Source organism: Salvelinus fontinalis, unplaced genomic scaffold (assembly GCF_029448725.1).
Source record: "Salvelinus fontinalis isolate EN_2023a unplaced genomic scaffold, ASM2944872v1 scaffold_0198, whole genome shotgun sequence".
In the NCBI taxonomy this organism is placed as follows: domain Eukaryota; kingdom Metazoa; phylum Chordata; class Actinopteri; order Salmoniformes; family Salmonidae; genus Salvelinus; species Salvelinus fontinalis.
In genome coordinates this window covers 190,001-205,638 of record NW_026600407.1, presented here as the reverse complement: position 1 = coordinate 205,638, position 15,638 = coordinate 190,001, and the positions used below count along the sequence as shown (strand labels likewise).

The 15,638-nt window shown below is 46.0% G+C and overlaps 1 protein-coding gene across 1 annotated transcript in view; it reads left to right on the top strand.

Annotated features, from left to right (window-relative positions):
• The window catches only part of LOC129844361 (unconventional myosin-XV-like), a gene marked incomplete at its 5' end in the record, with an annotated part of 207,290 nt that overhangs the window by 82,787 nt on the left and 108,865 nt on the right, over nucleotides 1-15,638 (top strand). The window contains 5 exons of the mRNA XM_055912680.1: nucleotides 9,248-9,423; nucleotides 10,121-10,205; nucleotides 10,373-10,426; nucleotides 13,416-13,497; nucleotides 14,771-14,901. Coding sequence (XP_055768655.1) covers nucleotides 9,248-9,423; nucleotides 10,121-10,205; nucleotides 10,373-10,426; nucleotides 13,416-13,497; nucleotides 14,771-14,901 — 528 coding nt within the window. The remainder of the gene's footprint in view (nucleotides 1-9,247; nucleotides 9,424-10,120; nucleotides 10,206-10,372; nucleotides 10,427-13,415; nucleotides 13,498-14,770; nucleotides 14,902-15,638) is intronic.

Below are 15,638 nucleotides of genomic sequence, written 5' to 3'. Positions count from 1 at the left end.
AGCAGCTGTTGGAGTGGAAGGGTGATCTAGTGTCCCCATGTGTAGATGTTCCTGAAGGAGCAGCTGTACCAGCTGTTGGAGTGGAAGGGTGATCTAGTGTCCCCATGTGTAGATGTTCCTGAAGGAGCAGCTGTACCAGCTGTTGGAGTGGAAGGGTGATCTAGTGTTCCCATGTGTAGATGTTCCTGAAGGAGCAGCTGTTGGAGTGGAAGGGTGATCTAGTGTCCCCATGTGTAGATGTTCCTGAAGGAGCAGCTGTACCAGCTGTTGGAGTGGAAGGGTGATCTAGTGTTCCCATGTGTAGATGTTCCTGAAGGAGCAGCTGTACCAGCTGTTGGAGTGGAAGGGTGATCTAGTGTTCCCATGTGTAGATGTTCCTGAAGGAGCAGCTGTACCAGCTGTTGGAGTGGAAGGGTGATCTAGTGTTCCCATGTGTAGATGTTCCTGAAGGAGCAGCTGTTGGAGTGGAAGGGTGATCTAGTGTCCCCATGTGTAGATGTTCCTGAAGGAGCAGCTGTTGGAGTGGAAGGGTGATCTAGTGTCCCCATGTGTAGATGTTCCTGAAGGAGCAGCTGTTGGAGTGGAAGGGTGATCTAGTGTCCCCATGTGTAGATGTTCCTGAAGGAGCAGCTGTACCAGCTGTTGGAGTGGAAGGGTGATCTAGTGTTCCCATGTGTAGATGTTCCTGAAGGAGCAGCTGTACCAGCTGTTGGAGTGGAAGGGTGATCTAGTGTCCCCATGTGTAGATGTTCCTGAAGGAGCAGCTGTTGGAGTGGAAGGGTGATCTAGTGTCCCCATGTGTAGATGTTCCTGAAGGAGCAGCTGTACCAGCTGTTGGAGTGGAAGCGTGATCTAGTGTTCCCATGTGTAGATGTTCCTGAAGGAGCAGCTGTTGGAGTGGAAGGGTGATCTAGTGTCTCCATGTGTAGATGTTCCTGAAGGAGCAGCTGTACCAGCTGTTGGAGTGGAAGGGTGATCTAGTGTCCCCATGTGTAGATGTTCCTGAAGGAGCAGCTGTTGGAGTGGAAGGGTGATCTAGTGTTCCCATGTGTAGATGTTCCTGAAGGAGCAGCTGTACCAGCTGTTGGAGTGGAAGGGTGATCTAGTGTCCCCATGTGTAGATGTTCCTGAAGGAGCAGCTGTACCAGCTGTTGGAGTGGAAGGGTGATCTAGTGTCCCCATGTGTAGATGTTCCTGAAGGAGCAGCTGTTGGAGTGGAAGGGTGATCTAGTGTCCCCATGTGTAGATGTTCCTGAAGGAGCAGCTGTACCAGCTGTTGGAGTGGAAGGGTGATCTAGTGTCCCCATGTGTAGATGTTCCTGAAGGAGCAGCTGTACCAGCTGTTGGAGTGGAAGGGTGATCTAGTGTTCCCATGTGTAGATGTTCCTGAAGGAGCAGCTGTACCAGCTGTTGGAGTGGAAGGGTGATCTAGTGTTCCCATGTTTAGATGTTCCTGAAGGAGCAGCTGTTGGAGTGGAAGGGTGATCTAGTGTCCCATGTGTAGATGTTCCTGAAGGAGCAGCTGTTGGAGTGGAAGGGTGATCTAGTGTTCCCATGTGTAGATGTTCCTGAAGGAGCAGCTGTTGGAGTGGAAGGGTGATCTAGTGTCCCCATGTGTAGATGTTCCTGAAGGAGCAGCTGTACCAGCTGTTGGAGTGGAAGGGTGATCTAGTGTCCCCATGTGTAGATGTTCCTGAAGGAGCAGCTGTACCAGCTGTTGGAGTGGAAGGGTGATCTAGTGTTCCCATGTGTAGATGTTCCTGAAGGAGCAGCTGTACCAGTTGTTGGAGTGGAAGGGTGATCTAGTGTCCCCATGTGTAGATGTTCCTGAAGGAGCAGCTGTTGGAGTGGAAGGGTGATCTAGTGTTCCCATGTGTAGATGTTCCTGAAGGAGCAGCTGTTGGAGTGGAAGGGTGATCTAGTGTTCCCATGTGTAGATGTTCCTGAAGGAGCAGCTGTACCAGCTGTTGGAGTGGAAGGGTGATCTAGTGTCCCCATGTGTAGATGTTCCTGAAGGAGCAGCTGTTGGAGTGGAAGGGTGATCTAGTGTTCCCATGTGTAGATGTTCCTGAAGGAGCAGCTGTTGGAGTGGAAGGGTGATCTAGTGTCCCCATGTGTAGATGTTCCTGAAGGAGCAGCTGTACCAGCTGTTGGAGTGGAAGGGTGATCTAGTGTTCCCATGTGTAGATGTTCCTGAAGGAGCAGCTGTACCAGCTGTTGGAGTGGAAGGGTGATCTAGTGTCCCCATGTGTAGATGTTCCTGAAGGAGCAGCTGTACCAGCTGTTGGAGTGGAAGGGTGATCTAGTGTTCCCATGTGTAGATGTTCCTGAAGGAGCAGCTGTTGGAGTGGAAGGGTGATCTAGTGTCCCCATGTGTAGATGTTCCTGAAGGAGCAGCTGTACCAGCTGTTGGAGTGGAAGGGTGATCTAGTGTCCCCATGTGTAGATGTTCCTGAAGGAGCAGCTGTACCAGCTGTTGGAGTGGAAGGGTGATCTAGTGTCCCCATGTGTAGATGTTCCTGAAGGAGCAGCTGTACCAGCTGTTGGAGTGGAAGGGTGATCTAGTGTTCCCATGTGTAGATGTTCCTGAAGGAGCAGCTGTTGGAGTGGAAGGGTGATCTAGTGTTCCCATGTGTAGATGTTCCTGAAGGAGCAGCTGTTGGAGTGGAAGGGTGATCTACATTTACATTTACATTTAAGTCATTTAGCAGACGCTCTTATCCAGAGCGACTTACAAATTGGTGCATTCACCTTATGACATCCAGTGGAACAGCCACTTTACAATAGTGCATCTAGATCATTTTAAGGGGGGGGGGGGGGGCAGAAGGATTGCTTTATCCTAGGTATTCCTTGAAGAGGTGGGGTTTCAGGTGTCTCCGGAAGGTGGTGATTGACTCCGCTGTCCTGGCGTCGTGAGGGAGTTTGTTCCACCATTGGGGTGCCAGAGCAGCGAACAGTTTTGACTGGGCTGAGCGGGAACTGTACTTCCTCAGTGGTAGGGAGGCGAGCAGGCCAGAGGTGGATGAACGCAGTGCCCTTGTTTGGGTGTAGGGCCTGATCAGAGCCTGAAGGTACTGAGGTGCCGTTCCCCTCACAGCTCCGTAGGCAAGCACCATGGTCTTGTAGCGGATGCGAGCTTCAACTGGAAGCCAGTGGAGAGAGCGGAGGAGCGGGGTGACGTGAGAGAACTTGGGAAGGTTGAACACCAGACGGGCTGCGGCGTTCTGGATGAGTTGTAGGGGTTTAATGGCACAGGCAGGGAGCCCAGCCAACAGCGAGTTGCAGTAATCCAGACGGGAGATGACAAGTGCCTGGATTAGGACCTGCGCCGCTTCCTGTGTGAGGCAGGGTCGTACTCTGCGGATGTTGTAGAGCATGAACCTACAGGAACGGGCCACCGCCTTGATGTTGGTGGAGAACGACAGGGTGTTGTCCAGGATCACGCCAAGGTTCTTAGCGCTCTGGGAGGAGGACACAATGGAGTTGTCAACCGTGATGGCGAGATCATGGAACGGACAGTCCTTCCCCGGGAGGAAGAGCAGCTCCGTCTTGCCGAGGTTCAGCTTGAGGTGGTGATCCGTCATCCACACTGATATGTCTGCCAAACATGCAGAGATGCGATTCGCCACCTGGTCATCAGAAGGGGGAAAGGAGAAGATTAATTGTGTGTCGTCTGCATAGCAATGATAGGAGAGACCATGTGAGGTTATGACAGAGCCAAGTGACTTGGTGTATAGCGAGAATAGGAGAGGGCCTAGAACAGAGCCCTGGGGGACACCAGTGGTGAGAGCGCGTGGTGAGGAGACAGATTCTCGCCACGCCACCTGGTAGGAGCGACCTGTCAGGTAGGACGCAATCCAAGCGTGGGCCGCGCCGGAGATGCCCAACTCGGAGAGGGTGGAGAGGAGGATCTGATGGTTCACAGTATCGAAGGCAGCCGATAGGTCTAGAAGGATGAGAGCAGAGGAGAGAGAGTTAGCTTTAGCAGTGCGGAGCGCCTCCGTGATACAGAGAAGAGCAGTCTCAGTTGAGTGACTAGTCTTGAAACCTGACTGATTTGGATCAAGAAGGTCATTCTGAGAGAGATAGCAGGAGAGCTGGCCAAGGACGGCACGTTCAAGAGTTTTGGAGAGAAAAGAAAGAAGGGATACTGGTCTGTAGTTGTTGAGATCGGAGGGATCGAGTGTAGGTTTTTTCAGAAGGGGTGCAACTCTCGCTCTCTTGAAGACGGAAGGGACGTAGCCAGCGGTCAGGGATGAGTTGATGAGCGAGGTGAGGTAAGGTAGAAGGTCTCCGGAAATGGTCTGGAGAAGAGAGGAGGGGATAGGGTCAAGCGGGCAGGTTGTTGGGCGGCCGGCCGTCACAAGACGCGAGATTTCATCTGGAGAGAGAGGGGAGAAAGAGGTCAAAGCACAGGGTTGGGCAGTGTGAGCAGAACCAGCGGTGTCGTTTGACTTAGCAAACGAGGATCGGATGTCGTCGACCTTCTTTTCAAAATGGTTGACGAAGTCGTCTGCAGAGAGGGAGGAGGGGGGGGGAGGGGGAGGAGGATTCAGGAGGGAGGAGAAGGTGGCAAAGAGCTTCCTAGGGTTAGAGGCAGATGCTTGGAATTTAGAGTGGTAGAAAGTGGCTTTAGCAGCAGAGACAGAAGAGGAAAATGTAGAGAGGAGGGAGTGAAAGGATGCCAGGTCCGCAGGGAGGCGAGTTTTCCTCCATTTCCGCTCGGCTGCCCGGAGCCCTGTTCTGTGAGCTCGCAATGAGTCGTCGAGCCACGGAGCGGGAGGGGAGGACCGAGCCGGCCTGGAGGATAGGGGACATAGAGAGTCAAAGGATGCAGAAAGGGAGGAGAGGAGGGTTGAGGAGGCAGAATCAGGAGATAGGTTGGAGAAGGTTTGGGCAGAGGGAAGAGATGATAGGATGGAAGAGGAGAGAGTAGCGGGGGAGAGAGAGCGGAGGTTGGGACGGCGCGATACCATCCGAGTAGGGGCAGTGTGGGAAGTGTTGGATGAGAGCGAGAGGGAAAAGGATACAAGGTAGTGGTCGGAGACTTGGAGGGGAGTTGCAATGAGGTTAGTGGAAGAACAGCATCTAGTAAAGATGAGGTCAAGCGTATTGCCTGCCTTGTGAGTAGGGGGGGAAGGTGAGAGGGTGAGGTCAAAAGAGGAGAGGAGTGGAAAGAAGGAGGCAGAGAGGAATGAGTCAAAGGTAGACATGGGGAGGTTAAAGTCACCCAGAACTGTGAGAGGTGAGCCGTCCTCAGGAAAGGAGCTTATCAAGGCATCAAGCTCATTGATGAACTCTCCAAGGGAACCTGGAGGGCGATAAATGATAAGGATGTTAAGCTTGAAAGGGCTGGTAACTGTGACAGCATGGAATTCAAAGGAGGCGATAGACAGATGGGTAAGGGGAGAAAGAGAGAATGACCACTTGGGAGAGATGAGGATCCCGGTGCCACCACCCCGCTGACCAGACGGTCTCGGGGTGTGCGAGAACACGTGGGCAGACGAAGAGAGAGCAGTAGGAGTAGCAGTGTTATCTGTGGTGAGCCATGTTTCCGTCAGTGCCAGGAAGTCGAGGGACTGGAGGGACGCATAGGCTGAGATGAGCTCTGCCTTGTTGGCCGCAGATCGGCAGTTCCAGAGGCTACCGGAGACCTGGAACTCCACGTGGGTCGTGCGGGCTGGGACCACCAGGTTAGGGTGGGCGCGGCCACGCGGTGTGAAGCGTTTGTATGGTCTGTGCAGAGAGGAGAGAACAGGGATAGACAGACACATGGTTGACAGGCTACAGAAGAGGCTACGCTAATGCAAAGGAGATTAGAATGACAAGTGGGCTACACGTCTCGAATGTTCAGAAAGTTAAGCTTACGTTGCAAAAAAAAATAAAAATAAAATACAAGATCTTATTGACTAAAATGATATAGTACTGCTGGCTGGTGAAGTAGCCTGGCTAGCAGTGGCTACGTTGTTGAAAGTGAAGCTGGCTAGGTAACCTCGACAATTTCACTAAATTTCTCTAAACTACACAATTATCGTGGATACAAGGACAGCAAAGACAACTAGCTAACACTACGCTAATCAAGTCGTTCCGTTGTAATGTAAGTTTCTACAGTGCTGCTATTCGGTAGAAGTTGGCTAGCTAGCAGCGTTGGCTAGGTAGGAGGACGACAGCGCGGCAGGCGAAAAAATAGCTGGCTAGCTAACCGATAATTACTCAGAGCTACACAATTATCTTAGATACAAAGATAGCAGAGAAAACTATGTAGCTAGCTAACACTACACAAGTCAAGTCGTTCCGTTGTAATGTAATCGTTTCTACAGTGCTGCTAATTGGTGGCTAGCTGGCTAGCTAGCAGGGTTTACTACGTTACGTTACGTTAGGGCGAGAATACCTGGCTAGCGAACCTCAGCGAACCTTGATAACTACACAATTATCACCGATACAGAGACGGCTATGTAGCCAGCTAAGTAGCTAGCTAAGATCGAACAAATGCAAATCAAAGATAGCAAAGACAACTGTGTAGTCAGCCAACACTACACTGATCAGGTCGTTACGTTGTAATGCACTCGTTTCTACAATGCTGCTATTCGGTGGCAAGCTGGCTAGGTAGCCGTGTTGGCTACGTTGCGTTACGTTGGGGCGAAAATAGCTGGCTGGCGAACCTCAATAACTACACAATTATGTTTGATGCAAAGACGGCTATGTAGCTAGCTAAGATCAACCAAATCAAACCGTTGTACTGTAATGAAATGAAAATCAGACCGTTGTACTATAATGAAATGTAATGAAAAGTTATACGGTAGACGGTGGACGTTTGCTAGCTGCTGGGCTACGATAGGCGACGAAATACGATAAATACGCAATTATCTTTTATACACAGACGGCTAAGTAGCTAGCTAAGAAGAAATTGCTAAGGTTAGACAAATTAAACCGTTGGAATATAATGAAATGTAATACAATGTAATGAAAATTTATACTACCTGCAGAGCGAATGCAAATGCGACCGCTCGCTCCAAACCGGATGATGACCGGAACACCGGATAGTGTTCCCATGTGTAGATGTTCCTGAAGGAGCAGCTGTACCAGCTGTTGGAGTGGAAGGGTGATCTAGTGTCCCCATGTGTAGATGTTCCTGAAGGAGCAGCTGTACCAGCTGTTGGAGTGGAAGGGTGATCTAGTGTCCCCATGTGTAGATGTTCCTGAAGGAGCAGCTGTTGGAGTGGAAGGGTGATCTAGTGTTCCCATGTGTAGATGTTCCTGAAGGAGCAGCTGTACCAGCTGTTGGAGTGGAAGGGTGATCTAGTGTCCCCATGTGTAGATGTTCCTGAAGGAGCAGCTGTACCAGCTGTTGGAGTGGAAGGGTGATCTAGTGTCCCCATGTGTAGATGTTCCTGAAGGAGCAGCTGTACCAGCTGTTGGAGTGGAAGGGTGATCTAGTGTCCCCATGTGTAGATGTTCCTGAAGGAGCAGCTGTACCAGCTGTTGGAGTGGAAGGGTGATCTAGTGTCCCCATGTGTAGATGTTCCTGAAGGAGCAGCTGTACCAGCTGTTGGAGTGGAAGGGTGATCTAGTGTTCCCATGTGTAGATGTTCCTGAAGGAGCAGCTGTACCAGCTGTTGGAGTGGAAGGGTGATCTAGTGTCCCCATGTGTAGATGTTCCTGAAGGAGCAGCTGTATCAGCTGTTGGAGTGGAAGGGTGATCTAGTGTCTCCATGTGTAGATGTTCCTGAAGGAGCAGCTGTACCAGCTGTTGGAGTGGAAGGGTGATCTAGTGTCCCCATGTGTAGATGTTCCTGAAGGAGCAGCTGTTGGAGTGGAAGGGTGATCTAGTGTTCCCATGTGTAGATGTTCCTGAAGGAGCAGCTGTTGGAGTGGAAGGGTGATCTAGTGTCTCCATGTGTAGATGTTCCTGAAGGAGCAGCTGTACCAGCTGTTGGAGTGGAAGGGTGATCTAGTGTTCCCATGTGTAGATGTTCCTGAAGGAGCAGCTGTTGGAGTGGAAGGGTGATCTAGTGTCTCCATGTGTAGATGTTCCTGAAGGAGCAGCTGTACCAGCTGTTGGAGTGGAAGGGTGATCTAGTGTCCCCATGTGTAGATGTTCCTGAAGGAGCAGCTGTACCAGCTGTTGGAGTGGAAGGGTGATCTAGTGTCCCCATGTGTAGATGTTCCTGAAGGAGCAGCTGTACCAGCTGTTGGAGTGGAAGGGTGATCTAGTGTCCCCATGTGTAGATGTTCCTGAAGGAGCAGCTGTACCAGCTGTTGGAGTGGAAGGGTGATCTAGTGTCTCCATGTGTAGATGTTCCTGAAGGAGCAGCTGTTGGAGTGGAAGGGTGATCTAGTGTCCCCATGTGTAGATGTTCCTGAAGGAGCAGCTGTACCAGCTGTTGGAGTGGAAGGGTGATCTAGTGTTCCCATGTGTAGATGTTCCTGAAGGAGCAGCTGTACCAGCTGTTGGAGTGGAAGGGTGATCTAGTGTCCCCATGTGTAGATGTTCCTGAAGGAGCAGCTGTACCAGCTGTTGGAGTGGAAGGGTGATCTAGTGTCCCCATGTGTAGATGTTCCTGAAGGAGCAGCTGTATCAGCTGTTGGAGTGGAAGGGTGATCTAGTGTTCCCATGTGTAGATGTTCCTGAAGGAGCAGCTGTTGGAGTGGAAGGGTGATCTAGTGTCCCCATGTGTAGATGTTCCTGAAGGAGCAGCTGTACCAGCTGTTGGAGTGGAAGGGTGATCTAGTGTCTCCATGTGTAGATGTTCCTGAAGGAGCAGCTGTTGGAGTGGAAGGGTGATCTAGTGTCCCCATGTGTAGATGTTCCTGAAGGAGCAGCTGTACCAGCTGTTGGAGTGGAAGGGTGATCTAGTGTTCCCATGTGTAGATGTTCCTGAAGGAGCAGCTGTACCAGCTGTTGGAGTGGAAGGGTGATCTAGTGTTCCCATGTGTAGATGTTCCTGAAGGAGCAGCTGTACCAGCTGTTGGAGTGGAAGGGTGATCTAGTGTCCCCATGTGTAGATGTTCCTGAAGGAGCAGCTGTTGGAGTGGAAGGGTGATCTAGTGTTCCCATGTGTAGATGTTCCTGAAGGAGCAGCTGTTGGAGTGGAAGGGTGATCTAGTGTTCCCATGTGTAGATGTTCCTGAAGGAGCAGCTGTACCAGCTGTTGGAGTGGAAGGGTGATCTAGTGTCCCCATGTGTAGATGTTCCTGAAGGAGCAGCTGTTGGAGTGGAAGGGTGATCTAGTGTTCCCATGTGTAGATGTTCCTGAAGGAGCAGCTGTACCAGCTGTTGGAGTGGAAGCGTGATCTGGTGTTCCACGTGGCTGCCGTGACGATGCAGCGTTACACACGGCTCTACTTCATCAGGAAGAAACGGAACAAGTTCCGAAGCACCATGATTCAACTACAGAGCTGCTGTAGAGGACACCTGGCCAGGTAACACACACACACACACACACACACACCGCTAAAACACCATGATTCAACTACAGAGCTGCTGTAGAGGACACCTGGCCAGGTAACACACACACACACACACACACACACCGCTAAAACACCATGATTCAACTACAGAGCTGCTGTAGAGGACACCTGGCAAGGTAACACACACACACACACACACACACACACACACACACACACCGCTAAAACACCATGATTCACCTACAGAGCTGCTGTAGAGGACACCTGGCAAGGTAACACACACACACACACACACACACACACACACACACACACCGCTAAAACACCATGATTCAACTACAGAGCTGCTGTAGAGGACACCTGGCAAGATAACACACACACACACACACACACACACACACACACACACACACACACACACACACACCGCTAAAACACCATGATTCAACTACAGAGCTGCTGTAGAGGACACCTGGCAAGGTAACACACACACACACAGACAGATGTACTCACACACTCACACACTTTTTTCCTTCTGTAAAGTTCTTACGGTTTTGTCCAATCAAACCCTGTCTCTCTCTCTGTAAACAGCCAATCAGAGCATGTCTCTCTGTAAACAGTTTATCGGAGCTTGTCGCTCTCTAAACAGCCAATCAGAGCATGTCTCTCTCTCTAAATAGCCAATCAGACTCTGTCTCTCTGTAAACAGGAAGAGGTTTGCTCTGAAGAGGAAGTACCTCATCAAGTTCCGTTCCATCGTGTTGCTCTACATCAACCGTCGAAGCTATATGAAGGTAACACACACACACACACACACACACACACACACACACACACACACACACACACACACACACACACACACACACACACACACACACACACACACACACACAGCAGGGTGTGAAACAGAAGGGATGGAGGGACTGAGTGAAGTGTTTAATGTTTGAGTTCCTTTCAGGCGGAGATCGAGCCAATCAGGAGAGCTGAGGAGGAGTTTAGGAGGATAGAGGAGGTAAAGACCGCGCCCCTTTCCTTCTGACTCCACCTCTGATTGGTTAGGATTAGTATTACCACAGCCAATCAGGAGAGCTGAGGAGGAGTTTAGGAGGATAGAGGAGGTAAAGACCACGCCCCTTTCCTTCTGACTCCACCTCTGATTGGTTAAGATTAGTATTACCACAGCCAATCAGGAGAGCTGAGGAGGAGTTTAGGAGGATAGAGGAGGTAAAGACCGCGCCCCTTTCCTTCTGACTCCACCTCTGATTGGTTAGGATTAGTATTACCACAGCCAATCAGGAGAGCTGAGGAGGAGTTTAGAATACTTGAATAGTATAATACTAGAATACTAGAATACTAAAATACTAGAATAATAGAATACTAATAATAGAATACTAGAATACTTGAATAATAGAATAATAGAATAATAATAATAGAATAATAATAATAGAATTCTAGAATAATAGAATACTAATAATAGAATACTAGAATAATAGAATACTAATAATAGAATACTATAATACTAATAATATAATACTAGAATACTAATAATATAATACTAGAATACTAGAATACTAAAATACTAGAATAATAGAATACTAATAATAGAATAATAGAATAATAGAATACTAATAATAGAATACTAGAATACTAATAATATAATACTAGAATACTAATAATAGAATACTAGAATACTAATAATAAAATACTAGAATACTAGAATACTAAAATACTAGAATAATAGAATACTAAAATACTAGAATAATAGAACACTAATAATAGAATACTAGAATACTAATAATAGAATAATAGAATACTAATAATAGAATAATAGAATACTAATAATAGAATACTAGAATACTAATAATAGAATACTAGAATACTAATAATATAATACTAGAATACTAGAATACTAAAATACTAGAATAATAGAATACTAATAATAGAATAATAGAATACTAATAATATAATACTAGAATACTAATAATAGAATACTAGAATACTAATAATATAATACTAGAATACTAGAATACTAAAATACTAGAATAATAGAATACTAATAATAGAATAATAGAATACTAATAATATAATACTAGAATACTAATAATATAATACTAGAATACTAAAATACTAGAATAATAGAATACTAATAATAGAATAATAGAATACTAATAATAGAATAATATAATACTAATAATAGAATACTAGAATACTAGAATACTAATAATAGAATACCAGAATACTAGAATTCTAATAATAGAATACTAGAATACTAATAATATAATACTAGAATACTAATAATATAATACTAGAATACTAAGAATATAATACTAGAATACTAATAATATAATACTAGAATACTAGAGTACTAAAATACTAGAATAATAGAATACTAATAATAGAATAATAGAATACTAATAATATAATACTAGAATACTAATAATATAATACTAGAATACTAGAATACTAAAATACTAGAATAATAGAATACTAAAATACTAGAATAATAGAATACTAATAATAGAATACTAGAATACTAATAATAGAATAATAGAATACTAATAATAGAATAATAGAATACTAATAATAGAATACTAGAATACTAATAATAGAATACTAGAATACTAATAATATAATACTAGAATACTATAATACTATAATACTAGAATAATAGAATAATAGAATACTAATAATATAATACTAGAATACTAATAATATAATACTAGAATACTAAAATACTAGAATAATAGAATACTAATAATAGAATAATAGAATACTAATAATAGAATACTAGAATACTAATAATATAATACTAGAATACTAATAACATAATACTAGAATACTAATAATATAATACTAGAATACTAAAATACTAGAATAATAGAATTCTAATAATAGAATAATAGAATACTAATAATATAATACTAGAATACTAATAATATAATACTAGAATACTAAAATACTAGAATAATAGAAAACTAATAATAGAATACTAGAATACTAAAATGCTAGAATAATAGAATACTAATAATAGAATACTAGAATACTAATAATAGAATACTAGAATAATAGAATACTAGAATACTTGAATAATAGAATACTAGAATAATAGAATACTAATAATAGAATACTAGAAGACTAGAATAAAATAATACTAGAATAATAGAATACCTGTATAATAGAATAATAGAATACTAGAAGACTAGAATAATATAATTATAAAATAATATAATAATATAATAGAAAACTATAATAATAGAATAATAGAATTCTAGAATAATAGAATACTATAATAATATAATACTATAATAATAGAATAATAGAATACTAGAATACTATAATAATAGAATACTAGAATACTATAATAATAGAATACTAGAATAATAAAATAATTTGGGGCTAAATTCCAGCTAAACATGGAGAGGACAGTTAGGCCTATAGTCAACCAATCCTCTTAAATCCTTCGGGGCTAAATTCCAGCTAAACTTGGAGAGGACAGTTAGGCCTATCGTCAACCAATCCTCTTAAATCCCTTGGGGCTAATTTCCAGCTAAACATGGAGAGGATAGTTAGGCCTATCGTCAACCAATCCTCTTAAATCGTTCGGGGCTAAATTCCAGCTAAACTTGGAGAGGACAGTTAGGCCTATCGTCAACCAATCCTCTTAAATCCCTTGGGGCTAAATTCCAGCTAAACATGGAGAGGATAGGTAGGCCTATCGTCAACCAATCCTCTTAAATCCTTCGGGGCTAAATTCCAGCTAAACTTGGAGAGGACAGTTAGGCCTATCGTCAACCAATCCTCTTAAATCGTTCGGGGCTAAATTCCAGCTAAATTTGGAGAGGACAGTTAGGCCTATCGTCAACCAATCCTCTTAAATCGTTCGGGGCTAAATTCCAGCTAAACTTGGAGAGGACATTTGAATATTTTAAATGTGGTTACTCTAGCTAAGATCTGAACCCTTGACTGACCCCTGACCTCTAACCTCTAACCCCTCTGTGTAGGAGAGGGCGAACAGAGAGGTGGTGAACGTTACAACTCTGCCCATCCCTGCTGAGCTGGGGTTTCTGCTGCAGGCTACCGCAGGTAGGCTATTATCCTGAATAACACACTAGCTCTGGCCCAGCTCCTCACGTCTCTCTGTGTGTCTAGGTGGCAGAGAGCTCCACTCTGTCTAGCTCTGGTCCAGCTCCTCACATCTCTCTGAGTGTCTAGGTGGCAGGGAGCTCCACTCTGTGTGTCTAGCTCTGGTCCATCTCCTCACGTCTCTCTGTGTGTCTAGGTGGCAGGGAGCTCCACTCTGAGTGTCTAGCTCTGGTCCATCTCCTCACATCTCTCTATGTATCTAGGTGGTAAGGAGCTCCACTCTGAGTGTCTAGCTCTGGTCCATCTCCTCACATCTCTCTATGTATCTAGGTGGCAGAGAGCTCCACTCTGAGTGTCTAGCTCTGGTCCATCTCCTCACGTCTCTCTGTGTGTCTAGGTGGTAAGGAGCTCCACTCTGAGTGTCTAGCTCTGGTCCATCTCCTCACATCTCTCTATGTATCTAGGTGGTAAGGAGCTCCACTCTGAGTGTCTAGCTCTAGTCCATCTCCTCACGTCTCTCTGTGTGTCTAGGTGGCAAGGAGCTCCACTCTGAGTGTCTAGCTCTGGTCCAGCTCCTCACGTCTCTCTGTGTGTCTAGGTGGCAGGGAGCTCCATTCTGAGTGTCTAGCTCTGGTCCATCTCCTCACATCTCTCTATGTATCTAGGTGGTAAGGAGCTCCACTCTGAGTGTCTAGCTCTGGTCCATCTCCTCACATCTCTCTGTGTATCTAGGTGGCAGAGAGCTCCACTCTGAGTGTCTAGCTCTGATCCATCTCCTCACGTCTCTCTGTGTGTCTAGGTGGCAGGGAGCTCCACTCTGAGTGTCTAGCTCTGATCCATCTCCTCACGTCTCTCTGTGTGTGTCTAGGTGGCAAGGAGCTCCACTCTGAGTGTCTAGCTCTGGTCCATCTCCTCACATTTATCTGCCTAGCTCTGGTCCATCTCCTCACGTCTCTCTATGTATCTAGGTGGCAGGGAGCTCCACTCTGAGTGTCTAGCTCTGGTCCAGCTCCTCACGTCTCTCTGTGTGTCTAGGTGGCAGGGAGCTCCACTCTGAGTGTCTAGCTCTGGTCCAGCTCCTCACGTCTCTCTGTGTGTCTAGCTCTGGTCCATCTCCTCACATCTCTCTATGTATCTAGGTGGTAAGGAGCTCCACTCTGAGTGTCTAGCTCTGGTCCAGCTCCTCACGTCTCTCTGTGTGTCTAGGTGGCAGGGAGCTCCACTCTGAGTGTCTAGCTCTGGTCCAGCTCCTCACGTCTCTCTGTGTGTCTAGGTGGCAGGGAGCTCCACTCTGAGTGTCTAGCTCTGGTCCAGGCCCCAAAGGTCCAGGTGGATCCTCAGCTGACTCTGCCGCTGGACATCAACAACTACCTCATCACTCACTACATACGCACCATCTTCAGGGTGAGAACACACCGTTATTAAAACCTGTGGTTGATGTGGAGCTCAGTGTTCAGTTGGTGATTCCGTGTTGATGTGTGTTTGATGTTGAGCTCAGTGTTCAGTTGGTGATTCCGTGTTGATGTGTGTTTGATGTTGAGCTCAGTGTTCAGTTGGTGAATCCGTGTTTGATATTGAGCTCAGTGTTCAGTTGGTGAATCCGTGTTGATGTTGAGCTCAGTGTTCAGTTGGTGAATCCGTGTTGATGTTGAGCTCAGTGTTCAGTTGGTGAATCTGTGTTGATGTTGAGCTCAGTGTTCAGTCGGTGAATCCGTGTTGATGTGGAGCTCAGTGTTCAGTTGGTGAATCCGTGTTGATGTTGAGCTCAGTGTTCAGTTGGTGAATCCGTGTTGATGTTGAGCTCAGTGTTCAGTTGGTGAATCCGTGTTGATGTTGAGCTCAGTGTTCAGTTGGTGAATCTGTGTTGATGTTGAGCTCAGTGTTCAGTTGGTGAATCCGTGTTGATGTGTGTTTGATGTTGAGCTCAGTGTTCAGTTGGTGAATCCGTGTTGATGTTGAGCTCAGTGTTCAGTTGGTGAATCCGTGTTGATGTTGAGCTCAGTGTTCAGTTGGTGAATCTGTGTTGATGTTGAGCTCAGTGTTCAGTTGGTGAATCTGTGTTGATGTTGAGCTCAGTGTTCAGTTGGTGAATCCGTGTTGATGTGTGTTGATGTTGAGCTCAGTGTTCAGTTGGTGAATCC